The sequence below is a fragment of the Chiroxiphia lanceolata genome, chromosome 2 (assembly GCF_009829145.1).
Source record: "Chiroxiphia lanceolata isolate bChiLan1 chromosome 2, bChiLan1.pri, whole genome shotgun sequence".
In the NCBI taxonomy this organism is placed as follows: domain Eukaryota; kingdom Metazoa; phylum Chordata; class Aves; order Passeriformes; family Pipridae; genus Chiroxiphia; species Chiroxiphia lanceolata.
Window position 1 is genome coordinate 35,790,538 of NC_045638.1, and position 27,554 is coordinate 35,818,091.

Below are 27,554 nucleotides of genomic sequence, written 5' to 3' on the forward strand. Positions count from 1 at the left end.
CCAAAAGATAAATCTTAATGAAAGGGATTTTTAACACAATAATTAACATGTTTTTTGATCATCATAACAGTAATTATTAGAGGCACAAAAATAAAATCAGATCTCAGAAGAAGCCATGAAGATCCTAAATAGGGTGGACTAGCAACACTGCCCTATTATTTTGCCAAGAAATGATACATCAAAGTGGCAGGAGTGAATCATCATACACTACTGGGAACTACACCCAGAGAAACCATGAGACAAAAATATGAGATGCACTAACCTCCACCGTAAATTGCAAATTTTAATCGCGCAGCAGATAGTGTGCAACATGCTTTTTCTCATAGTTACCAACCTATGCTCTCCTTATGCCTCCACAAACATGATAGCTCATCAGATAAAGAAAACAACGGAAGAACCACAAAAGCGTAGGCATTTTGGCTTGATATGAAAGGTCCATTTATTTTTAAGAAAATGTTTTTACTCTGAAGGATTATAAGCTCTCGACATGTGTCAAATAACCCAGTTCTTTACAAACCTATTACCTCCTAAAACCCCACTTTTTAGTGGGATTATATACATCTGATGGGAGGCAAAACCAACAATGCAAAGAGCATACGCGCTCTTACCTGCTGTCATTCTCCCCCCAGCAAATATTACTAGCACTCAGAATTTTGCTCAGCTATGAAATCATTTTGCCCATATACACGCACCGGCAGACTGTAACTTGCAGGCAGCCCTTTTGCAATGACAAACGGTAAAGAAGTCAAACAAAGCTGAAAACGCTTTTTAAAGAATATCCTATTGATTTTACCCCTGAGTCAGATTTACTTTAGGAATTAGATTCACAGAATCACAGAATGGGCTGGGTACAAAGGGACCTTAAAAACCATCTGCTGTCGTGGGCAGGGACACCTACCACTAGACCAGGTTGGCCAGAGCTGCACCCAGCCTGGCACTGAACACTTCCAGGGATGGGGCATCCACAAGTTCTCTGGGCAACCTGTTCCAGTACCCCAAACAAAATAAGTTTAACAGTACACACGACCTCATTTAAAAGGAGATAGTAAAAAGAGAGGAATAAAGAGCTCCTTAAAGCAAAGGATATAGTATGGTACCTTTTCCAGTCAAAGTTTCTTCTTTTATTTTTCTCACCGCCTTTTGGCCCTCACTTTCACTGTTTCCAGCTGTGAAAATACAGAAAATAGAAAATTAGCAATGCAATCAAAAGTGTGAATATAAGCATGCCACTGTGAAGTGCTAACCACAGGGTAAAACCAGTATGAAGTTTTAGGTGAAAAGGCGTGCTTCGTAACTGTCAGGCAGCAGAGGTTTTCAAAGAGGGCTATACAAATGCATTGCTGTTACACAAATTCTGCCTGTTTATCTCATTTATTCATATAAAATAGGACTATCTGCTGGCTGGATCAGCAGATTTGAGATGTAAGTCTCTGAGCCAAGTGAATTGTATCCCATTCAGATTCTACAAAAGCTTCAAGTGTCCTGTCTTCTCTGTCAAAGTGTCACAGAATAAGATGAAATTGAAAGGGCCCTCAGGAGGTCATCTGGTTCAACCTCTTGTTCACATTAGCATGTACATGCTTGTATTTACTCTAAGATGTAAGAACATACTTTACAGTGCTATTAAACTCATTCATGTCATCTCACAGAGTACGTGTTAAAAAAGTGGGAGTAAGCCCTTTGAGAGAGAGCGTGTGTCATCCATCGCCTGCACTAGCTGAAGGCTCAGAGCACTGAATGGAGATTTTAGGGAAGTCCCAACCACTTTGAGGAGCTAATGAACCCTTTTGAGGATGGAGTTTTAGCTGTGCTTCTGCAGTAAAAAACAGGGATTTCAAACACATCGCTTTTTTCATGATATACAGGAAAACCCAGCATTTACATAAATTTAGCCAAAATAAATACATTTAGCACTCCGGATACTGGAGAGAAAATAATTCTCGCATAAAATCTAGAGTCGTACAGTCTACAACTGTTCTCTATAAGTTCCATTAACTATGGGGTTATATTATTCAGACTGACCAAGAAAGAAAGAAAGTAAAAAAAAAAACAAAACAAAGCAGATATTTGCAGTATTTTCTTCTTGCTGATTTTTTACCTTCAAAACCATCCAGCCTTCTACAAAACAAAAAAAATCAGTTTGATGTTAATTTCCAGATATAGATGCAGCATCAACAGACAAACCCTCCAGTGAAACTGCCATTTCTGGGGAAATCTGTGCACAGGCTTTATGGGCAAGAGATCAATTTTCCTCACTGTTCCACCTCAAGAAGGGTACTAGAGTAGGATTTCAGTGTTTTATTATGATGGATAGAGCTATACCAGAGATAAAAATACTTTTGTACCAATTCTGTGAAGGTTTTATTTGATTCCTCTTTCATTTGGCACCCCTCAAGCAGAGATCAAGCTTATTAAAGCCTCAAGTGTCTTGATTTAACTCTCAGTGTGTTCACTTAATTTGTTCTTTTAAAAGAGCTTGTGTTCACAACAAATTTTAATTTGCTTTATTTTGCTGTTATATAAATGGTTATTCATTAAAGCTCAGCATCTTCCAAATGAGCTCATTTTATTCATATTTGCATATTTTTCACCCTAGACCACTGGGGAAAAAAAATTATTTTGCTAAACAGTCACTTCAGATGTCTGTTTCCAGCCTGATACAACAGAGACTTTGAAAACCAGATACTGAAGGCTGGAATATCACAAAATTGAAGTAGCCTCAGTGAAAACTGCCACTTTAATGGAGGCTTTTGAAATCCTTCTTTCAAATAAAATGCTGTAAGAATGAATAAAGACACTGTACAAATGACCAAAATCCTTACAAAAAGTTCAAAGACACATATATCAGAAAGATACCATAAAAGTGCTTCTGAGTTAAGGAGAGCAGCACTCCCTTGCCGCAGATGGGTGGGAGAGGAAAGGAACACTGCACCGTCACACTGCTTCCCTTCTAGCATGTCCTTCTGGGATCCTCTATGCAAAGTGAGTGGTAGGCGTGAAAAAGATCAACCTCCTTTTAAGTGCTATATTAATTATTCAAAATTTAAAAAAAAAAAAAGTCACCAAGCTAAGACAAACAGTTTCGGGTTGGGAAAAGTCAAAACTAATTTGAGACTTCGAGATGAAGTTGGGTCACTAAAGAGCACAACCTTCAAGTGCACTGAACAGGTGTACAGCACCCTAAACAAAGGAGGAGGATGGTTTACTATATAAGGATCAAATTCTCACCACTGTCAGCTAGACTAGATCCTCAGTAGCATATTTGTAGTGATTCTTTAAAAAACTTTGTGATATATAAAACTTTGTGAACTTTTTTCAATGAGTCACCATAATTTTCTTATGGTCCACATACCAGAATTTATCCATTTTAAGCAGTAAAGCATCTGTAGCATAAGATCTGCCTACTCTGAATTCAAGGGGTTTGTAGGAAAGGGTAAGAAAGGGAAGACAGATCATGTTTTTTATGTGGTGAGGGAATCTTAACAAAAGCTTTGAGAAAAAGGCATTCATTGTTTTCGGAGGCTAGATCATCAAAGTACCCAAAACTGTAAAAATCTTTCTTTTCATGTTGATTTAAAGTGTCTGTTGGGAGCTCAAAATAGATATAGTTGTCTCAAGAACTGTTTATGCAAGCTGTTCAGAGCCCTATCTGATGTTTTTCTTAGCCCCCACAGAATAATGAAAAATTTAGGTGAGGCTGATTCAATGCTGACTACAATCAATTCTGAAAATAAAACTAATAACGTAAACATAAATTTATTTTAAATGGATGCATCTGTATAAAATCAGATGTTATTTCAGTGACTTACAAAATTCTAATTCTCAGTAAAATACTGAAACTTGTGCTTGGAAAAAAAAAGGTAAATATATTTAAATACAGCTTTTAGTAAAAGAAATTTACTCTTCAACATTCACTTACACAAACACCACAAGTCAAAGCACATTGATATAAAGCCACCAGTGAAGTACATAGAAAAATTCTTATCAGCAGCAATAGGCTTTGGATCTTATCCTAAATGTCAGCCTCTGTCATCTTAATCACTTAAGTAGATCCTAATTCTGAAAGTTATTTCAGGGATTTCAACAGAATTATCACAGAGTCTGAATAAGGCTGGAAAAAGCACAGCCCATAAAAACCCCAGCATGGGCTAAAAACCCATTATAGCTAGTTAAGGGGTTCTGATACATCTATATGTATTCTTTCTATAATATTTTTAATTTTTTTGAATGTGAATATTTCTCCAAAAGAGTAATTGCTACTCACACCTTGAATTTATGTACAAAATTGATCCTGATTAAAAAAAGCAAGATTCTTTCCAATTGGTGTCTTGCAAAACTAGGAATTTGAAATACTGACTTTCAAGGGAATGTACTGCAAGGCATTATAAAGAAATTTAAAATGGTCTATGATCAATGATAGAGCCTGTAAAGCTTACAGTTGCCTGGAGAGAATAAACCCACAAATTTAAAAAGCCCTCACTTACCTAAGCTGTCAGGGGAAAAATTTCCTGACTTTCAGCAAGATAGCACAAACCAAAGACAAATAAAAACGTTTTCAGATGAATAACTAGAAGATGCAAACCAACCAGCATGTGGTGGTCCAGAGAAAGACTCGACTACTCCCCCTTGAAGCCTGAGAGCTGCCCTGTGCACCAAGGCACCCCTCAGCCTGCTAAACCCACTGCAGTGAACCCGGGGAGGGGAGGCAGGGTTGAGCCTCCCAGCTCTTCCACACACTTCAGCTGCTGGCAAGTGCGATCCCCTCATTCACCAGTGCCTGGGGAACCTGAGATAAACACCCATCCCCTGACTTATGTAGCCATAATTATGTATCAGTTAATCCCTGAAACAAAGCAAACAGGGTTTGCAGCATGGCCCATGGCCCTCCCGTCTCCCCACTGCTGACTGAAGTAAACAAAATTTAGAAGTAGTGCCCATAAACTATAATGTATATGTGCATTACCAGAAAAAGCTTGGTGGTACAGTAATAACTTCCGTATAAGCGTATACCATCTGATTAAGGAGTTGCAATGGGTGATGGTTAGGTGTCTTTGTGCCACAGAATATAAAAAAGTTTCCAAATGAAAATTTGTATTAAGGTGCCTCAGAGTAGCATAATCCTCATTATGATCGAAGGGGAGCTGATTTCACTGGAGCGTGAGCCCAAACACAGGGCTTGTGAGGGCACCCAATGCCTCAAGAGAAAAACAAAATCCTATCAGCTGGTGTTAGGAGGATTACAATTTTATGAGTGTGCACAACAAATAGCACATGCCTAAGAGAGAGGAATGACTGCCCCCAAAAAACCTCTGAGGATGAGAAATTTGAACTCATTACAATATGAGCAGGTTTTAAAAGGAATTTATAACATCTTCAATAAAAAGGAATGCAATCTTGTGTCTCACCTGTAAAATGTTTAAGGCATGAATTTCAATAAAGCTAGGTATAAGGATGTGACCAGGTGTTAAAAAAAAATTAAGAAAATGATACAAAGCTTCCTTATGTCTAGATACCACACATCTTATGTCATCCAGTTCATCATACAGCACTCACAATTAAATACATGCCCTTTTTGATATGGAAGATGAAAATATTGTTGTAAGTGTTCCTTTGAGAAAAGAAGCAAAACTGAGCAAGGGAGAGAATGTCGGTTTGCAACTAGAAAAGAAATCCTCATTCTTGCCCTAGGTTTCTGCAACCCACCTGTTCTAACAAGACATTAAGAGCGACTCTGTTTATCAAGTGCCCTGTTTCCAACAATAATCTATAGCAGGCACTTAAGGAAGAGGTATAAGTGAGAACATTAAGTCTAGGAGTCGTATTTTCCAACACATCCTCCCAGAAGCAAGACGTTTCAGAGATTTCCTGACTCAAAGATTGCACGTAGTCTCTCAATGAACCAAATTGCACTTTGAATTCATTCAAATGTTTGGCTGCCAAAGGGTTCTGGGACAACAGGCTCTGTTATTTCATGACACACTTAATTACATTCAAAAGGTTGTACTTCAGTAGTTTGTTTGTTGTTGGAGGTTTTTTATTTTGTTGGATGTTCTCTACTTTGTGCACAATAAGACAAGGAATGACCACTTCTCATTTATTTTCTATACCATTCATAATTGTATGATATTACACCTCAGTCATCCGTTGGGAAGCAGAAGAACTTTTGTTCTGTGCCCCACCTTGTACAAAGCTATCCCATACTCCTCACCATCACTCTTTAGGGTTTTTTTCCAGTTCAACCAGACTTCTTTTGAGTATGCACAACAGGATGAACCAATGGTTTCTACAGAAGAAGAGGGACGCTTCCTGTCCTGTTTTCATCTTCTTTCCTGCTAAGCAATACAATTTTATTTGCCTTTATGACTGTCATTAAATGTCGATGATGTTATGCAGAGAGCTTTCAACAGTAAATCACAATATTTATTTAACTTTTTGTGTGTTGTAGTTAATTTAGACCCTATTCTTATAAATACATAGGTGTGGCTGGTTTTCCTCATATGCAATATTTGCATTTACAAACACTCTGTATTTATCCATCCCTTCATAACCTGGCAATTCAGTATTGGGAGATTATTCCCCATTCTTCACAGTAGTTAAGATTTCATAAGGCATCTCTGGACATCATCCAGTTCCACCCCAGCTACAACTGGTGGTTCAGCACCATGCCCAGTCAGGTCTTGAGTATTTCCAGGGATGGAGACTCCACAACCTCTTTAAGCAGCCTGTGTCAGTGTTCGACCACCCTCAACATAAAAAAATGAAAAAAGAAAGGAAAAAAAAAGTGGTTTTCTTCCCCTTTAAGTATTTATGCACATGGAAAATGTTCCCCTGAGCCTTCTCTCCTCTTCAGGCTAAACACAGCTCTCTCAGCCTCTCCTTGTATGTCAGAAGCTCAAATCTCTTAATTATCAATAGTCAAATTCATTTGACTATCCTAAACACATTTACACAAAATGCATCATTTCACTGTTCACCCTGCATTCTGTATCTACCTTTTATAAATTTGCTGAACATATGTCTGTGGGGCCAGGAGTATCTTTGCTCCAGTCCGAAGCTGACAAATAACTCCTCAATATTGTTTTCTGTCTCCTACTCCATTACTAATCTACAAGAGATCTTTCTCTTATCTCAAGACAAGCCAGCCAGTTGAAACTCTTTTGGCACAAACCTTAACAAAAGTTTTTCAAAGCCAAGATTAAATTCATTCACACAGTTGTTGAATACTTCAAAGCATTTAATAAATGCTTAATGAATAAATTAAGCAAATGTCTAGAAAAAATGCACTTACTCTTCCAAAATTCATCAATACATATTTAACTCTTCCTTTTTTTAAGTACCTGACCTTTTTTTTCAATATAAAAAACATACTCACTGGACTATACACAATGTCCTTCTCAAAACTGCCCAAAGCTCATATTTGCCCACCTTACATTTCTCCTATTTCTAGGATGATTTAAGGTCCTATGCAGCAGATACTAGTCCAGAAATATTTTTCTGCTTCTGAGGGATTTTGGTTTTAATCACAGTGGCTTGTTTTAGACTGTTTTAACTTCTTTTCTGATGGATAGTACTGTATTTATACTGAGTTTGTAATAATATCCATACTATTCATAAGCACTTTTCAGCTGCTCATTTTACATGCTTCTTCAGAGACAGTGAAGAGGTTGAAGACTTCAAGCCCATTTGGTTGCTCCTCATAAGGATGCTTTTCTATGCCTCTGATAAGTTTGTTTTCCTCTAAACCCTTTAAATTTTTATACTACCCATTTTGGAAGCCGAATAGTCTCCCTGTAATCCAGGTGGAAACCTGCTGAGCCACTTGGATCCTCACAAGTCTATGGGACCAGATGGGATCCACCCAAGGGTGATGAGGGAGCTGGCAGAAGAGCTTGCCAAGCCGCTCTCCATCATCTACCAACAGTCCTGACTCACTGGGGAGGTCCCAGATGATTGGAAGTTGGCAAATGTCATGCTGATCCACAAAAGGGGCCAGAAGGAGGACCTGGGAAACTACAGGCCCGTCAGCCTGACTTCAGTGCCTGGCAAGGTTATGGAGCAGATTATCCTAAGTGCATCACACAACACCTACATGATGGACAAGGGATCAGACCCAGCCAGCACAGGTTTAGGAGGGGCAGGTCCTGTCTGACCAACCTGATCTCCTTTTATGATCAGGTGACCTGCCTGGTGGAAGAGGGGAGGGCTGTGGATTTGGTCTATCTGGACTTCAGCAAAGCCTTTGACACCATCTCCCACAGCATATGCCTGAAAAAGCTGGCAGCCCATGGCTTGGACAGGGGCACTCTGTGCTGGGTTAGGAACTGGCTGGAGGGCCGGGCCCAGAGAGTGCTGGTGAACGGTGCTGCATCCAGTTGGCGGCCGGTCACTAGTGGTGTTCCCCACGGATCAGTGTTGGGCCCAGTTCTGTTTAATATGTTTATTGATGATCTGGATGAGGGGATTGAGTCCACCATCAGCAAATTTGCAGATGACACCAAACTGGTGGGGAGTGTTGATCTGCCAGAAGGCAAGAGGGCTCTTCAGAGGGACCTGGACAAGCTGGAGAGATGGGCTGATTCCAACAGGATGAGGTTCAAGAAGGCCAAATGCCGGGTCCTGCTCTTTTGCCACAACAACCCCCTGCATCGCTACAGGCTGGGGACAGAGTGGCTGGAGAGCAGCCAGGCAGAAAAGGACCTAGGAGTTTGGATTGACAGGAAGCTGAACATGAGCCAGCAGTGTGCCCAGGTGGTCAAGAAGGCCAATGGCATCCTGGCCTGTATCAGGAACAGTGTGGCCAACAGGTCCAGGAAAGAGATTCTTCCCCTGTACTCAGTGCTGGTGAGGCCACACCTCAAGTACTGTGTCCAGTTCTGGGCCCCTTAGTTCAGGAAGGAAATCGAGGTGCTGGAGCAGGTCCAGAGAAGAGCAACGAGGCTGGTGAAGGGACTGGAGCATAAATCCTGTGAGGAGAGGCTGAGGGAGCTGGGGTTGTTTAGCCTGGAGAAGAAGAGGCTCAGGGGAGACCTCATCCCTCTCTACAACTACCTGAAAGGAGGTTGTAGCCAGGTGGGGGTTGGTCTCTTCTCCCAGGCAACCAGAAGTAGGACAAGAGGGCATGGTATTAAGCTCTGTCAGAGGAGGTTTAGATTGGATATTAGGAAAAAAATTTTTTACTGAGAGACTAATCAGACATTGGAATGGTCTGCCCAGGGAGGTGCGGATTCACTGTCCCTGGAGGTTTTTAAGCTGAGACTGGATGTGGCACTTAGTGCCATGGTTTGGTAACCACCGCAGTGTTGGATCAAGGGTTGAACTTGATGATCTCTAAGGTCCTTTCCAACCCAGTTGATTCTATGATTCTATGAAATAGGCAGAACAGAACCCAACATAGTATTTAAGGTCCTGGCCCACAAAGGATTCATACAGTTGAATTAACTCATGTTGTCTGTTTTGTTTGTTCATTATATAACAACTTCTAATACTTGGTTTTTACAAGCTATTGAGCACCAAGTTTCACAGAACGATCTATTGTGACCCCAGGATCTACCTCCAAAGTGATGATGGTCAATACAGAATCCATCATTTCTTTTTCTGAAATTTTTTTCCCCACGGCCATCAGTCCATATTGATCTACACTGAACTGCACATGCCTTTTAACACTCAGTTTCTTATGGTCTTCCTGTAATTCCTCAGGACATCCTGGTCTTTATTACCCTGAATAATTTAATACAGTCTGAAGCACTTCACTATTTGCTCCTCCTCTAAAATTATGTGTTAAAACCATGGGTTCTAACACATATCTCTGCTGAACTCCAAGGATAACACCTTCTCTACCAAGAAAATAAACATTTATGTCTATGTTCTGTCTTAACATGCAAAGTTATTGTATGAATGTAATGGCATTTGTACTTATCTTTTGGGCTGTGTAGTATCCTGAACAGCCTTGAGAATTTTGCTTTAAGGTTTCTAGAAATCCAAACAAACCATATCAAGCCAAATCTCTCTCATTTTCCTGATGGTTGAGCTCAGTAAATCAAAGTATTTTACTATATAATACACCTCTACAGTTGATTGAGTTCTACTTCAGACTAATTCCCAAAAGAGAATTCTTATGCTCTGTCTTTTCAGATGTTTGTCACTACTCTAATAATAGTTTCAAATGTCCCAAGGAATGCTGCAATGAATTAGTTTATAAATAATCAGCCTTAAACCACTGACAGTTGTTTAAAGGAAAAATTCTTTTTAAAGCAAGGACATGATGGTCTTCAAAGAGAAATTAGGAACTAAAGTGCTTGACAAAATTCTTATGTATTTGAAAGACTGTGTGTGGCTGTGTGCACATGTATAGTGGATAAATAACAGACAGTATTGTAAGTACAGTTTTTCATAACTCTGATTACGGTGTACTGATATGCTAAAACCTGAACTGAATGACAATTATAAAGCAATCTGCATACATTTTCTTAGTGCTCATACCAGAAAAAAGAAATCATCACCCACTTTTAATATGCTGGTAACATTTTGATACTTCCTGACTAACTCTAGAACTCATCCAGGCCTAACAAAACCTGGCTAAAATTAGGAAGATAAACACTTTTCTAGAAAAAAATTATAAGCATCTCATAGATCTATGTATAGTAAGGAAAGACTATTAAAGTAACCCATAGAAATTTTCAGTAATTGAAATTAAATCAAACTGTCTTTGAAAATGAACAACTGCACCATCTTGATAGGATTTAATTATCCCTGTAAAGTCACTTTGTAGTATTATACAATATAAGAATTGTCTGATTTATAGTGCAGAGAATACAGCTTGAAAATTGGAAACTAATGTGAATGAAAGAGGTGGCAGAACTATCTCTTGCTTGGCCTCCTGCAGGTCTTAAAGACATTGCATAGAAGTGCTGAGTCTGGTGATGGAGCTACATTTATTTATGCCATAATTGTAGGGCTCAAATAAGTCACCAGAATACATATACATATACATAAATATAATGAGATTGCTTCCTTCAAAGTGTAAGCCTGTCTTAGAAAACTGCGACCCTGATATACTTGGACACTAAATATTGATTACACTGTACTGAACCTGGTGTTTTATACCAAGCAGCATATGTGTAACATTGTCAAGCTGCACATCTTTTGATTTTCCTCTACCACTATCAGGAAGGATCATCAAAGCTTCTATATTAAATATTCTCATATTTTATAGCCTTCTTTTATTAATGTACTCAGGGGAAAGAAAAAAGAAAAATCAAACTGAAGCTCCCTTTTTTGAGTCAATGATTTTAACATGCACTCACAGAATCCTCGTAAAATTAATAACCTGAGATAAAGGATGGAAGGAATAGGAAGAGTTTAATCAGTCTAAATACAGACTCACAAAACTGTGGCAGACACTGTGAACCACAGCTGAACCTACTGGGTTTTAATAATAAGGGTGGGGGAGGTCATAGAAATGTCTGGAATATCTTGATTTCCAATGTCCTTATTGTTAAGAGCATATTTATTTGTAAGTGCACACAAAACAACACCTTCAATATCAGTCACCACTCAACAGGCACCAAAAACGGTGTGGCATTTACCTTCTCTCTCTGAAAATGAAATTGCAACCTATCGAGCAGTAAATTGCATAGGAGGGAGCAGAAGCTCCGTGTGGCTTGACTCTGAAGACTCACCACTGGCATCAGCTTTCCCTACTAGGGGTTCGCTGTCTGCCATGAGATTTTCCTGAAGTAAAAGCCATGCTGACTGTGAGTAATCATATTGCAGCCTGTCAAAAAAAATCTCAATGAAATTTATCAAAAAAATGTGCAGAAAATTACTTTCAACATTTCAGCATTCAGCCCAGCCTCTTTCCCAGAGGGAGGCTGAGGGCAGGGTGAGCAGCACCCACAGAGGGAACCCATTGGTGGGAGAAAGGAGTCTTGTGCACCAGCACTGGAACAGGAAAGGAAAAAGGTGTAAAAGCAGTATGCAACTGCTTGCTGAAAAGGCTCTGAGTTAACACACTGCCTTTTCATACAGTGCCTATTCATGTTCCACAAGGTAACACGCTTTCTACTTATTTGTTTTCCTCATTCTATTGGTAGATTGGATTTAAAAGAAGGTTGCTTCAAATATTTACTCCTCTAAAATGTCAAACTGAGTCAAAATCACATCCATCACAAAGAGTGAATCATTTTTTCAAATCAGACATTCAGGTTTGACTCATTTGCCTGCTGCAGGGGTATAATTTTTATTGCTAAAGTTCCTGTAATGGGAAAGAAGCATTCAGTGAATGAGCAAGATTGACTGTAAGCTACATGTGAGTCTTCCCCGAAAGCCCAAATTCACCTAACATTCACATCTTCCTAACATAAGTTCATGTCTCTATACAAACATAGGGTGAAAACATTTCCAGAGGAGAAAGCTTGAGCACACTTGCTGTCTTATTTGAGCCTTGCGTGGCCTGAAGTTGAAAGTGCTAAAGCATGCCAATGTGCCAGCAGGTATTGTAAGCATACTCTGAACACTTGGCCCCAACAGTTAGGAACAAGGATGGAAGGTCATTGCATTTAATGTGCTTTTGAAACTCTTTTGATCTTGCAGCTGGAAAAAATCCTGGGACTATCCATTCTACTGACTGGGTTGCTTTGCTCTGAGAATTTCACAGGCAAAGAAGACAGCTGTGACTCACAGGGCTCATTGTTTAGGTCAGAGTTTGCATGGAAGAAAAGAATCAGTTGGAAATCTTACTCATTAAATGCTTCCTATAATTAATTTCATTAATTTACATTTGTAGAGATTCGTAATGCAAATAGTAAGGTTGATACAACAGAAGAGTGAATGGAAGTGTATGTGTTTTTAAGTACCAGAAGAAAGAGCGAAGCAAAGTGTTAAAAGAATGCCCTTCGATGAAAAATAAAGGACATGTTTAGAGAACGCTGCTCCTGTGTTGTTTATGTCAAGGCCACAGCACAGAAGACTTGCCAGTCTTGATGTAGATGGCCATGCACTCTGCCACCGGGAGGATAACATCCAGGTTGCAGCATATCACGCATACCATTATTTTTCCTGTTAGCCCACCCAAAAAATAGGCTATAGACATAGCCTATATGTTTCAGACAAGGAAAAACATACTAAGAGCTGGTGAACAATATAAAAGATCACAGAATCACAGAATGGTTGTGTTTGGAAGGGAGTTCTGTCCAATCTCCCTCCTAAAGCAGTTTCACCTAGAACAAGTTGCACAGGGTCGCATTCAGATGAGTTTTTAATATCTCCAGAGACAGACTCCACGACCTCTCTGGGCACATCTGACCATAAACTAGCCCATTATTTCTGATCAAAAAGAACCAAAGAGACAGGATAAGGACTTAGTAGCTGGCATACATTTTCCCGTACTCAGGTGATGCTCATCAGACCACATGAGCTCACACCACATCTTGATGCTTGTGAGAGTATGGGAGTAAGTGTGAGTGAATGAGATCTATGAGGGAGTGACTGTGAGTTGAAAAATTTCAGCTTATTTAGAGATTCTGTACCTAAACATCACACTCCCATTCCCAAAACTCTCACACTGAATTTTGTTACACAGAATATCCTAAACCCTAGAGGATATAAAATAAATCTTAAAAAAGAAGCAATGTTCTATGCTTCCGTGACCCTACACAAAGAGAAGAAAATTAGTCTTTTTGTTTTCCCACTGAGAACATTTTTGCAGTCCACCTTAAACACGAAAAGCAATTTTAATGAAATATTAACGCTGACATCATAAGCTACATCTAGCTACATTAGCAACATCAAGCATCTAGCTACATACAGCAGTATCTACTTGCATTTTGCAGATTCTTGGTTTTGACACATCTATTAAAACATGTACGAGTATTCTGGTATTCTGCATTACACTAGTACGATTCCAGGACAACTCCATTAGTGTTACTGCCTGTACTAGAATAAAAGTACATGGCTACTATGCTCTCATTCATTGTTTGGTGGGGGTTGTTTTTTTTTTCTTAAAGATGTGTATACAAAACCTTAGAGAGAGCACATTCTGTATAAAAGCTGAACAAAATGGTATCAGCAACTTGCTAGTGTATAATGAAATAGCAATCTTCAGTGACTTTACGATGTGAAAGTTACAGTGGTTTAGGTAAAAATCTAGTTAAAGAAAGACAAAGTGAACAAAATGTAGTGTTTTAAACATGTAAGTACTTATGTTACATACCGATTTAGTAGATATATTAGTGCATAAATATGTATATGTAGTAAAGAAAGCTTTGAAAAATAGGAAAAACGTCTCATTAATACTGTCTGCAGTAGAAAGAAGATATTGTGCACACAGGACATTTTTTGAGTTCCTACAGAAATTCACGTATCCTAATTTCAGATGTCTCAATCTAACATAGTAACTTTATAAACTCTTTATTATCAATGAAGAGACATAGGCACCTCCAGAAGGTGAGTTGTCCACTCCATCTTAGACTGACATGACTGAACCTCTCAAGGTATTTATTTCCTTGCCTTGCCTACAAAGGACACCTACAGTGACAAACTGAGAAATAAACGTGCAATTTTTATATAGATGATGTTATAAGGGCCCTTATAACTCTGCCCTTATAACACAGATCATCCCCCACTAAACACCGTAGTATTCCTTCAAGGCTTTCATTAGTTCTCCTCTTAATGAACAGGCACCCTAACGCTGAAGCATAATCCATCCTCAGTAACAAGAAAATAAAATATTTGTGTGATATCCATATTTTTAAGGTTTTTTTTATTATTTACTTCTTATATAAGGTAGTACAATTCTTCCAAGTTCTGCAGAAAAAAAATCCCATCCACTTTTTTTTCTAAGATCTTGCAAAGCAAAACATAAATCAATTTTATTTGTGCTAAATGCTAGCAAAACACTCTCCTGCCTTCCCCTGACATATCTCTACTTATGCTGGAAAGAGAATATTCCTTAAAAGAAAAAAAAATAAACACTTTCTGAAACAAAAAGTTTATTAAGAAAATAATGACTTTACCTATTATCACATGCATGCCAAGTCTTGCCAAATGCTTCACAGTTTGGTAACCAATTCCTTCAGTTCCTCCAGTCACTATAGCAACCTTTCCATCTTGTGTAGGGAAAACTATATGAGGAAAAAAGAAACAATGCAAGGTTAGTTTGCAATAGTAACACAATTAAGAAGTTAAGATGTATTTTAAAGAGGATACATTAAACAGACCACTCAAGCCAGTCCAGTAAACAATCTCAGAAGCAAACTGCATAGAAATAAAAACTGTGGAGTATCTGCCATTATTTACTGCACTATAATTTTCCAGTATTAACAGTTCATGAAAGACTGAGGTGGACAACACAAAAGGCAAACACCCACTTCAGAAATTTTCTCATTTCTATTTGCATGCATTTGGTCATCCTGCAGTCATCTTTAAAATTTCCATCATAACTTTGTTAAAGAGCAAGGTGACAGCAGTTACAAGTCAGCTCAAGGACGGTTTACTCTATGCGTACAGGGAAAAAAATTCAATCAGCAGCATGTATCCTGAAAACTTCTTCAGTGACAAAAGACTGGCCTCTGCCAGTAACATGAAGGAAACAGAAAACATCTCAGTCAAAGGCGATGCATCTAAAGGGCAGGAAGCAGCTGACCTAATTTCCCTGCATAGCTGAGCACTCTCTCTCCTGGAAATCACTGGGTCCTGAGCCCCAAAGAAAGGAGTAGGCAATTTTTTTGCAAGAAAACCTCCATCTGCTGTTCCGACCCCCACCAGCCTTTCCCATAGAAGTCAGCATCCTAAATACCCACTGTCAGCCCCACATTGCCTCCACCCCAACAAGCGCTCCTTAACCCAGGGCAACAGACCACCCAGCAGGCAGGGTATGCTCCCAAACTCTCTCTGCTATAGGGATGGCTTAGGCACAGCCTGTGCCTCCTGCATCCCCAGGCAGCCCTTAGACTTGCCAAGTGAGCCAAAGAGTGGTTGGAATGGTCCCAGCAGGGTGGCTGCCATCCCAAGTACAAGCTCTCACGCTGAGTGCAGGTTGCCCAGCACATCCCTTTACCATGGAGGGAGTCCTGCAGCCAAAGGAGAGCAAAGGCAGGATAATGTAACTGCTTGGGGAAGGCATTAATTATGTCAAATATCAACTACAATTTTTTTTACGAGGTGGCAAATGCTTCCTGTGAAGCATCACATGGTCCTCAGGTGACCAAGGTGAATTTCTGTTTGCTTTTGAGTAGAAGCTGTGTATTTGCACAGGGAAAATGGCACTGAATATTTCTTTTTGCTCTGGTGCATTGTCTGTAGGCAATGCTATAGATAACAAATGTTCAAAAGATGCCAACTCTCATCTATCAAAGGACTTTCTATTTTGATTTCTAGGCTTTTAGGGGATCGCTTTGTTGTACAACACAAACTCATATTTACATGGTTATGAAACGCAGGCCTAGCACTCATACAAGCTGCTTTCTTCACAGCAACTTCAAAAAAGACCCAGGTTTCACCTTTTCTGAAACACATAGTTCTTTACATAACAATTCAACATGAATTTCCATTCTCTTCAGGTAACTATGTGATTCTTTCCATCCACGCAGAGTGGGAATTGTTTGCAAGTATTTGAAAGTTAACTCCAGTTACAGTGATATCCATGCACATAGATTGTCCTGACACATGCAACTCAAGCTAAACAAAACTTCACCAAGAGCTTTCCTAAGGGGTTTCAGTTTAGTTATAAGCAGCCCTGCAATATCCACCAAACATATTTCTAATCACAAACTCTAAATAAAATGCCCACAGGTCCAAAAGAAATCTCCTCAAGAGAAAATGCATTCTTTTGGGCCTGAGTACTTTCTTCTCCTCTTCTGCCTGCCCATGCCTCCCCTTGCTTCCTGTCCTCTCACCATATTGCTGACCTGACATTTGGATGTCATACGTTGCACCCAGGGGCTGTCACTCATTTTCATTAGTGCACCACTGTATCTACCTATTGAATAAGAAGTGACATTTTAATGCAAAATTATTCACTTAGAAAAAAATAAATGGAACAAAAGGAGAAAGACAAGTCAGGACTGGGGAAGGGGCAATGACATGAAGGAAAATGAGAAGTCAGAAGTCAGATAAAGGATATCACTGTGATGAAGTGGTGCTTAGCAGAGGACAATGAAAGAAAATGCCCAGTCCTACCCTGTCCATGAGGCCTGCAAAGAAAACGAGAATTTTTTGGTCCTAATGGTCACTTAAATCAGCTACACTACTAGCCTGCAATGAAGACTCGGCTGCAGAGACGCATTCTGTTTAAAACAGGCCTGCTTGTAGCAGCTAGCTCCAAGAACCTAAGAAAGCACCCAGGAAGGCAGTAATAAGAGCTGCAGACACACAGATAAATAAACATTTTCTGTTTTATTTACAATGGGTACAGGATACGGCTCCCACATAGCATGGTTTTGAACAGACACAACACTGCATGGCACATCTCAGTCTATCCACTCACTTCAGTCAAAATGGGAAATGCAAACATCTTGGGGGTGGGGGGGGTTAACAAAAAAAATTCCTCAATTAATTCCTAGTTTTTATTAATTTTAAAAATGTGTAGAGTCACCATCAAGTCAGATAGCTTAATGTAAAATGAATCTCCATGAAAATGAAACACAGATAATATTTACATCAATAAAAGTGCTAAAGATCAAATCCAGGGCTGTGCATGTGAGATAGTGGCAACTCTAGTGAAAGGCAGTTTATTAGTGCCTGCTCCCACTAGAACTCCAGTGTCATGTGGAGTTTGCAGAACAACCACCTTTCAAGTGTGAAAACACCTCTTCCATGATGAAACCCAACATGAAATTCAAAGCAGACCTGGGCTCAGCCTGGTTTTTAAGCAGATACTGGTTTATTTTGTGCTAGAGGTTGAGCCCAGTGCAGTTGGAGGCTGGAGCCCCCCAGGCAGGAGGCAGTGGAGACCCACCAGCTTTGCAATGTCTGGGGAGGTTCCCTCTGGCACTTCTTGTACCTCATTTAAACCACCCGAGCTGGCTCTCTGCTTTTGCTCCTGGTATGGAGGTAGATACTGATCAAGTACAGAGGCGGAATGCCAGTGATCTCACTGTGGGACATGAGAACCTTACAGCCCTGTGTTAATGAAATCCCCTGACCAAGATCTAGCTGTTAATTTTCCTTTGTGTTCAAAGCCTGCAGTCCTTAGGTGCTGCTTTATCACACCAACCTCCACGAGAAGCTTCTCCCAGGCTGCAGGTTCTGCCTGCATTCCAATATATTTGGACAAAATAAGCCTGTTTACTTCGCAAGTGGATTAACCTAAAACAGAAAAATAAAAGCAGATTTATTCTGTCTGGATGTGAAGCTATTTTAAAAGAATTATTGTCCTTTCAAACATATTTCGTAATCTGAAATAACTTCTATGTACAGAGACATCCTCACACAAACTGAATACTATAAAGAATGTGAGGCAATTCTATAATTTTTAAAAATATTAATTTTCAAGGGACTCTAAAAGAGGGCTGTCAGGATGTTTCTGCAACTGCCAAGACCACAGAGAAATAAGAAAGCATGCAGACCCATGTCAATGACCAATTCCATCTCAATAACCAGTTCCTGCCAGCAAAATCTCAACTCTGGGGTAGGGATGAGGGTCATGGAAGTAGCCAAATCAAAACCGAGGCATCAAACATTCTCTTTTTTTGCTGAAATGCACTATGTGAACACAGACAATGCAAACTGCAGCGGAAGAGTTCCCTTTAAGAGCTATTTGCTTTAGTATTCTGTAATCTTTACATCACAGCGTGTTTGAGGTCGAGGAAAAAAAAAAGAAGAAAAAGTTTATTAAAAGCAAATTGCATCAAATTTTTACAGAGTTCCATCTCCTACCCTACTAATCCAGAATCTGTATTGTGGCACATTATGAGTCATGTGGACATTAAAATATAATATCTTTATATTAATCTCCTCATTAATCCTCTTTTTAACACATCAAAGGCCGAGGGCAGAATTTGGATTGTCTTTAATCAGTCTCCAGCCCTTATCAGGCAAGAATCAAGCATGGTTGAAGGCATCCAAAAAGCTGATCAGAGTGTCCATCTGTGATGTGCCATGCTGGAACCCGCCTGCACCTCCTGAACTGGTCACTCAGTGCAGGAACTTCAGTGGCATTTGTGCTGGAGAGATCCCTGCAGACAAATCCTAAGTTATTTTTTTCATTCCTCCTATAACTGAATAATTTACATGCAAATATTAGGCCGGAAGGTAACTGGCAGAACCACAGATGGAAAAAAAAAAAGAAAGAAAAAAAGAAGAGAACCCACAATGAATATTTAGTTTGATGACTGAATAACAAGAGCCAAATTTGGAGCCACTCAGCAACATTGAGTAAGAAAAAGAGAGTAAACTGTAATTGGTAGTCTTCATGTGGACACAGGATAAGGCACAATCAAGTTTTCTAGATGGATAAAGAATTCATATAGTTCAATCTACCATGGAATTATTGAGTAGTTTTTCCTATTGCAAAATATTCCTACTCTTTTTCCCTGATTTACACGGTGGTGATACTGAGATTATAGCCATTAAGATCCCTTCTAAGCAGATGCAGAAAAATAATTCATTTGCGACTCTGCGAGGCAACTAGTAAAGTGCTGGGGAACCCACGCAGCTTTCAGCGATAGCCTTTTGTATGTACCTTACAGTAACATCTCCATAAACTTCTGGTTTGTTATAAACCAAGTAAACAGGGGCCAGACTCAAAAAGTCATGCCAGGACTATCCTAACAGAAGAAAATTTCAGGTGTTCAAGTCCTGACAAATAACCCAGACAAACTGCTTGCCATAAGCCTGTCCTAAGCCTGTGCAGATGATCTTTCAAATGCAAATGGTCTTCCCAAATTTGAATACCAAAATCATTTCTGCCTTTGCTGCTTCCAATCACTTTTCTAAAGAGTATCAATATGCAATCAAGATTTAAGGCCTTTAAGGCTGGTAACCAAGTAGGTAGCAACCAGCCTGACTAGTCCTGTGAAAAGGTATCCTGCTGGTTTCAGCAGTTGAGACCATCAGACCTTCCACTGATGAACAACTGTCATGCTCACATGCAGATCCACAGGCACATGGCCAGCAGGTCCAACGTACCTTGAATCTATGGATGCATTGTGCAAGGGTTGACTTATTTGCCCAGCACAACTGGAGTTTTGCATCAGATAGGTGACAAGCCTCCTAGGTTTTGTCAGGAATTATGAGGAAATGGAAGTACCGGAGAGAGGCTGCCTGGAGTTACTCATGGGAAGAGAAAGGTGTTGAAGAACCAGAACAGCAGGAGAAACCAAACCATGGAAATGTGTCCCTTGCCCTACAAATTCATAGTATCTCAAGGTACTATAAATAAAACAGCAGCAGCCAGATGGCTGTAAGAATTTCAGCAGCCAGGGGAAGACCTAATTTAATAAGGCTCCCACAGAGAAACCGACAGGGAATACAACTGGTAACAAATGCTCACAAAACCACAGCAAAACCCCTGACATCCAATAAGACCAAGTTTCTTGTTTAACCAATGCACAAGACACACAGAGATCCTGAAATGCTGCATGCCAGTGAGACAACAAACAATACCTCACACTTACCAATGCTGGGAACTCACAGAAGTTCCATTGTCTGTATTTCAGGTTGGGATGTCCAATGGGGACACACGCACAGCCCGTGCCCCGTGAAGTGTGCATATCCACAATTCAACAGAGCTCCCACACAGTGGCAGCAATTTGTCTGGGCTGCCAGGATGGCTGGGGACCCAACCAGTACTGTAACAAGCCAAGGCACCACATATCCAGCAAGCCTGGACAAATAGCCGAAGCGTAGCACGGCAGTAAGTGATACAAAAGCAGGGGAGTTGGCGGCTATGCCAACTAGAGAAGCAGTGTGCTAAGCCAGCTAAGGAGCTAATGTGTATCCTCATCCCTTCCTGACATTGTCAACACGGGAACAAGTGACATTACCTCAGAGTTAGCAGCAAACATCTGCTGAGCCAGACTAATGAATTTTTTTTAATTGCCAATGAAAACAACTTTAAAAAAAAACAAACCAAACAAACAAAAAAAGAAATCCACCCAAATTTAAGCCTGCTCTAATTTTATAACATTTGTTTATCTTTTTGACAAGCATGCCAGCTTGCTTATAAGGATAAAGTGATAACATTTACAGGCAAGATGACAAGCCCTTCACAGAAGCCTGAGAGACAAGTTTCCAAAACCAATTCCAGAACTTGTCCCTAGATATCTCATTTAATAAATGAAAAAGTCATACTACAAAGGATTAATAAGCAGAATGGCTCATTTTCCTTTTATTTTTCACCTCATGAACACACTGGAGAGCCTTGGGAGGTATCAGATAGTATTTGAGTCCAACCAGTATCCTCAGCAAGACCTAACTATAGTAAAAAAGCCCCCAAATACTAGAAAAGATGCAAGATAAACTGGCACAGTAGTAAGATGAAAGTTATGTTGCCAGCATTACAGTACTTAAAGAAATACTTTTTACTAAAGAAAAATAACAATGCCCAAAATAAGGCAGCTTTAGAGAGAAAAAATGTTTGACAGTCAAAAATCCAAGACCTGTTAAGAGAGGTCTTGGAAAAGAGAGTTTGGATCAACAATGGGAAGGGGAGTGGAAAGCTGCTCTAAAAATTTCATTTGCATGACACACCTATCTTCATTTTTTCTAGTTATTCTTGGAAAGACAGGATAAATGCAGATAAAGGGAGAAGTGTGAGGAAGGTAGGGTGTGGAAGGGGAAGCAGAAGGGAGTGTTAGACTTTCAAAGACACAGGAAAAAGGCTTTTGTTTAAGATGAGGTAATTTTCAAGTGCTTCAATCCCCTTTCCCCTCTCTTCACCTTCCCCCCCCCCTCCAAAACAGCTCTAAGCAATTTAATGCACCTCAATCATAAACCTCTGCATGGTGGTATTGTCCTCAAGGCAAAAAAAAGGACTAGTGAGGACATCAGCAGAGGCACATTGGCCTCTTACACATCCAAATCAACCGTGGTTTTGTGGGGTCTGTCAAGGCTTTGAATCCATGGATGCTAGAAAGGTAAGACTTGTCAAAGTCATCAAAAAATACTTCCTCTGCACATGCACATGTATTTCAGTGCCCTGTTTTTCAGAGCATATGACTGGAGTGTTTGCAAGTGAAGAAGTCCTGCCTGGTTACAAGAGCCAAGGGAAGTTGCATTTTCATACATCTTTTGACTGAAGTCTGAGTGCTTTTCCTTTATTTGTCAAATATGTTGATCTTGGACTTAATAATGCTGCTAGACTTGGCAGAAGGGATTCATGGAGAAAAAGATAATTACAGTTTTCAAAAACAATATACATGGTAATTTTCCAATCAGATTTATGCTGTCTTTGCTCTGACTGTGAAGAACCTCTTCCCCCAATAAACCCTATGCAGACTTTCTGCATCAGGGTCATTGAAAAAAATGCTTAATGTTGTGCCTTCCCACCCTCCAAGCTGAGAATGGAGGAAACTAAAGAGAATGGTTAATTTGGGAAGTTTCCTTGCCATTTCTGAATGGCCTTTCTTTCAGACAATGGGAAACAAGGCTGCATTGAAAAATGGTTTGATGAAGCATATATCTCAGCTTTTTACAATACAAGTTCAGGCTGATTTTGACAGAGAGATATTAGGAAATTTGATCCCAACAAATGTGGAGCTGCCCTAAGGTAAAAGAAAGCAAAAGCAGATGGGAGGGTGCAGTTCCCGAGCCCTAAATCTTACTTCTGGCCATGTTTGCCATTTTTGAGTACTTTGTTCCTTTAGCCAAAATTCATCTAAAGATAGGAGATTTGAATCTAATTTTTTATGATTGCCAAATAGATAGATTGAACATACCATTATACAAATCAGTCAGTTGGAAAATATCACAGTGCAGTATTAAAATCTGCTAAAAATTCATCAGGAATCCAGGTTTGCCCACAATCTGCCTTGCGAGTAAAGTTCCCAACTGAATGTGTAGAAATAGGAGAGTACACAGTCCCTGGGAGTGGAGTGGGAGGGAGAGAAAGAATCAAGAATTTGAAAAGTTGCCTTAGATCTTCAAGTAAAAATTATATTAGTGAAATTAAGGTTCTGCAAGTCATTAAGCAACTTCTGCCATTACACAGTAGACCTTGTCTTATATAACCTTGCTATGCCTGGCTTAAGTCAGTTGGGGTTTTTTTGCTGGAGAAACAAAGAACAAGGATATATCAGACAAAGGCTGATACTACATATTGACAAACTTGTGCAAGAATATCTGGCACCAGACTACCCACTGCTGTTACACCACATATGGCATATTTTGCCGTGCAGTCATTTTGTCTTGGGGGCACACTCCAACGAGGGACTCGGATGAGGTCATGAAACATTGCCTTCACTTGGAAGGAGGGCTTTGCTGCCATGAAGCTGGACAGAAGAGGCGTAGGAGACACCATCATGCGCTGACAAGGCACAGCACTAATTCAGCTCAGCCATGGCTATCAATATGTGAGCAGTCCCAGCTTTGCTCATAAAAGGTACTTCACAAAAATCTAACACAGGATTTTGTGAAATAAGGGCAGAATGGTTGTTGCAATAATTTGAAGAGATCCCACTAATTCCTTACAGCACACTGGACAGACACAGCCTGCATATGAAAGACTACTGGACTTGTTAAAAATATAAGGAGAAGAAACTGAACACTAGCTTCAAGAAGAAAGTAATCATCCCTACATATGCATATATTTAAAGGATCCATTTACCCATATAATTTCTTACATGGGAAAATACTATCACAAGAATAAAGAAGGACATATTTCCATTTGCCATGTATTCTTTGCCTTGCTTATCTTTCATTCCTTTTATATATTTACCTATTAAATCTTACTCTTTGACTTTCTTCTCTTTCACTCCAGTCACAGTAAAGATAGGGAAGTTATATACAGGTGTATCTTTAAATCAAGAAAAAGCATCTGGTTATCTTTTGAACAGATTTACTGATACTTACTCCCGTACTCCCTCCCTCTGGGTAAATGTAACTGTGCAATACCTTGGGCAATGTCATTTTATGTAAAACTTCCCAATGCTCTTCAAGTCATGTGATCATGTAATTATATTTTTTTCCTGTTGTGAAATAAGAGATGAAAAAGAGGAGCTTATCCCAGGAGATTTAAATAGGGGTAATGAAAATAGCTCTGCATAGTCTAGTACCTGCAGAATTCATTTTCCCATCCTGCAGAAGTTAGAGACATTAGAAATTTTTTTCACTCTCTACCAGCAACCAAAAATTGTCCAGGCTACAAGATTTCACATACAGCTAACAAGTAGACGTGGCTTCATCTGAGAATGCTTTACATCTCTCAGGATGTAAGAAACCATTTCAAGTCCTTGCTCTCAGTCATACACTGAGCATACAGAAGCCTTCCCAGTGTAATTCCCTATCTGAGAGCAGAAAGTTTCAATTTCAACAAACATTTGCCCTTTAAAGGCACTTTTACCTCCCACTGAAGTCGACAGTAAATGTAAAATTTCTCCATATCAGGTTCAGAAATCCAGTGATCATTCTGTAAGATGCCATAAATACAAAACAAAATGTGAGTAATTTCAGAAAAGGTCTTCCCTTGGAAAGACCACATCGCAGCTATCGCAAAAAATCTTGACAGTTATCTGCACAAAATGTGGCACAGAATTCCAAAGGTTTTAAAGTTTAATGTCTGACTATGAAAAATTAGCATTTGTATTATAGTTTTGACCAAGAAAACAGGGTGATGGCAGTGAGTTTGAAATGCTGAAGAAAATATGAATCAGCAAAGAGTGATGACTCTGTTACTCCATTAAGGGCTAAGTAAATGTCATAACTGACTGCAGTGCAAAAAACTCATTTCAGAAGACTGTAAATGGTGGTTCTTTCCTAACAAAGAGAGCCTTTCCTAACAAAGAGAGCTCATGGAAAAAAAAAAAAAAAAAAAAAAGAAAAAAACCACCTGTTGCTACTACTCTTGATTCAATCCCAAATAATGTAGAAATCAACCTGAGCAGGCAAGTCCTTACACCTTGCATGGAAGAAAGGTTCTGTCATAAACCTTCAAGTCTCGAGAATATTTATAGTACCCAAAACTCAGAAAATGCTCAAACTCAGAATTCTGGAGAAACTGGCTGCTCATGGCTTGGACAGGCATACTGTTTACTATGTAAAATCCTGGCTGGATGGCCATGCCTGGAGAGTGGTAGTTAACGGAGTTATATCCAGCTGGTGACTGGTAACAAGTAGTGTTCCCCAAGGCTCAATATTGGGGCCTGTTTAATATCTTTATTGACAATTTGGACAAGGGGGTCGAGTGTACCCTCAGTCAGTTTGCAGATGACATCAAGTTGAGTGGGAATGTTGATCTGCTGTAGGGCAGAAAAGCTCTACAGAGGGATCTGGACAGGTTGGATTGATGGACCAAGACCAATGGTATGAGTTTCAACAAGGCAAAGTGCCAGGTTCTACACTTGGGTCACAACAACCCCATGCAATGCTACAGACTGGGGGAAGAGTGGTTGGAAAGTTGTCCAGTGGAGAAGGATCTGGGGGTGCTGGTCAACAGTGGCTGAACATGAGCCAGGTGGCTAAGAAGGCCAGTGGCATCCTGGCCTGTATCAGGAATAGTGTGGCCAGCAGGACCAGGGCAGTGATTGTCCCCCTGTACTCAGCACTGGTGAGGCTACACCTCAAGTCCTGTGTTCAGTCCTGGGCCCTTCACTATATAAAAGACATTGAGGTACTGAAGAGTGTCCAGAGAAGGACAATGAAGCTGGTGAAGGGTCTGAAGCACAGGTCTCATGAGGAGTGGCTGAGGGAGCTGGGGCTGCTTAGCCTGGTGAAACGGAGGCTTAAGGGAAACCTTATCTTTCTCTACAACTACCTGAAAGGAAGTTACAGCAAAGTGGCGGTCGGTCTTTTTTCACAGGTCACAAGTGACAGGATGAAAGAAAATGGCCTTAAGTTGTGCCAGAGGAGGTTTAGATTGGATACTAGGAAAAATATCCTCCCTGAAAGGGTTATCATGCATTGGAACAGGCCACCCAGGGAAGTAGCTGAGTCGCCATCCCTGGAGCTTTTTAAAAGATGTGATGTGGCACTTAGAGACATAGTTTGGTGGTGGTGTCCTGGTTCCAGCCAGGACAGGGTTAATTTTTGCAGTAGCCAGGAGGGGGTATGGCTAGGACATGGAGGTTATCCTATACCACCTAACATCATCGCTGGAGCAGAAGAAGGGAATCTCTTCTGACAAGAAGGGTTTCCTTCTGGTCAAGTAAGCATGGCAGACGGAGCACCGGGGTGGTCCTGCTTCGAGCTGGAGGCAGATGTTGGGTGTTGTCTATAGTTGGGGGTTTCCACAGTGAGAAATAACATTTCTTTTCTTGTACCCTCTGTCATTAGTATCGCTGTTACTATTAATTTTCTTATGTCATTGCTGTTTCCAGTAAATTGGTCTTATACCAACCCATGATCTTTACCTTTTGTGCCTCCAATTCTCTCCATCCCACCACAGGAGAGAGGGGAGGGAGGGGAGCAAGTGAGCTAGCATGGTTTGGAGAGTCTCTGTGGGAGCACTAAACTGGGGAGTACCATTCTTAAACCACAACAAGTGGACTTGGCACTGCTAGGTTAACTGTTGGAATTTTCCAACGTACATGATTTGATGATTCCATGATTTATGAGAACTTTCATCCACAGAAACTGAAGCAAAGAGTGATCTCTTTGCTTCAAAGAGATCAAACCTGTCAAATTGGAAAGACTGATCTACTTATGATCAAACTGGAAATCCAAACCAAAAACGAAATACTGCTACCTGCTACTTAGCATCTCACCAGAGGAATTAAAAAGACAACAGAAAACAATTTATACTTTCCACTATGATCTAGACCAAATATTTTATTTTTGATTTTCAAGACGGTATTGACATCATATTCCTAGACAGTACAGGATATATTGTATCACAATGCTCAATATTGTCTTTGGATCTTCTACTTTTACTGCTTGTGAATTCCAACACCTCTTATTCTGGCCACATGCTATTAAAAGATTGAATTAATCATTCCATCTTGCTCACAGTGCAGATGGAGAGATAGAGATGGGCAATGAATACATTGGGAAAGTCAATTCTTCAAATATTCCCTTACTATATTAGATTCCAGGAATGGGAGTGGGGGAGTTGGTAAGATCATTAAGAGTAGTTTAAACTGCATCTTCTCTCTTCACAAAGACAGAGAATGTAATTTCCATATCGCAATCAAGCTCAAGAGCATTCAGCTGAAGGTCACATTCAGATCTGCCTCTTCCACCTAACAAAATGCTCTGCTGCCACTCAAACAATCCCCTTTGCTTCCTGTGGCTTCAGGGTGACAGTATTTCCATCAGGTATAAATAAGTAAGCAGAAACCACGAGTTGTTATATGAAACTTAAAAGATAATTGAAAGTTTCTGGAGTAGTTCACTTCAGAAAACTGTGCAATCACTTGTGAACTGAAGTGCTTGTCATCATATACAAAGCTTTGGTAATTAGAATC

The 27,554-nt window shown here is 39.9% G+C and overlaps 1 protein-coding gene across 2 annotated transcripts in view; it reads right to left on the bottom strand.

Annotated features, from left to right (window-relative positions):
- The window catches only part of DHRSX (dehydrogenase/reductase X-linked), a 210,295-nt gene that overhangs the window by 115,696 nt on the left and 67,045 nt on the right, over nucleotides 1-27,554 (bottom strand). For both annotated transcript variants that reach the window (XM_032678072.1, XM_032678071.1), the window contains 2 exons: nucleotides 15,012-15,119; nucleotides 1,098-1,166 (listed from right to left, as the gene is read on the bottom strand). In XM_032678072.1, the coding sequence (XP_032533963.1) occupies nucleotides 1,098-1,166; nucleotides 15,012-15,119 (177 nt within the window). The remainder of the gene's footprint in view (nucleotides 1-1,097; nucleotides 1,167-15,011; nucleotides 15,120-27,554) is intronic.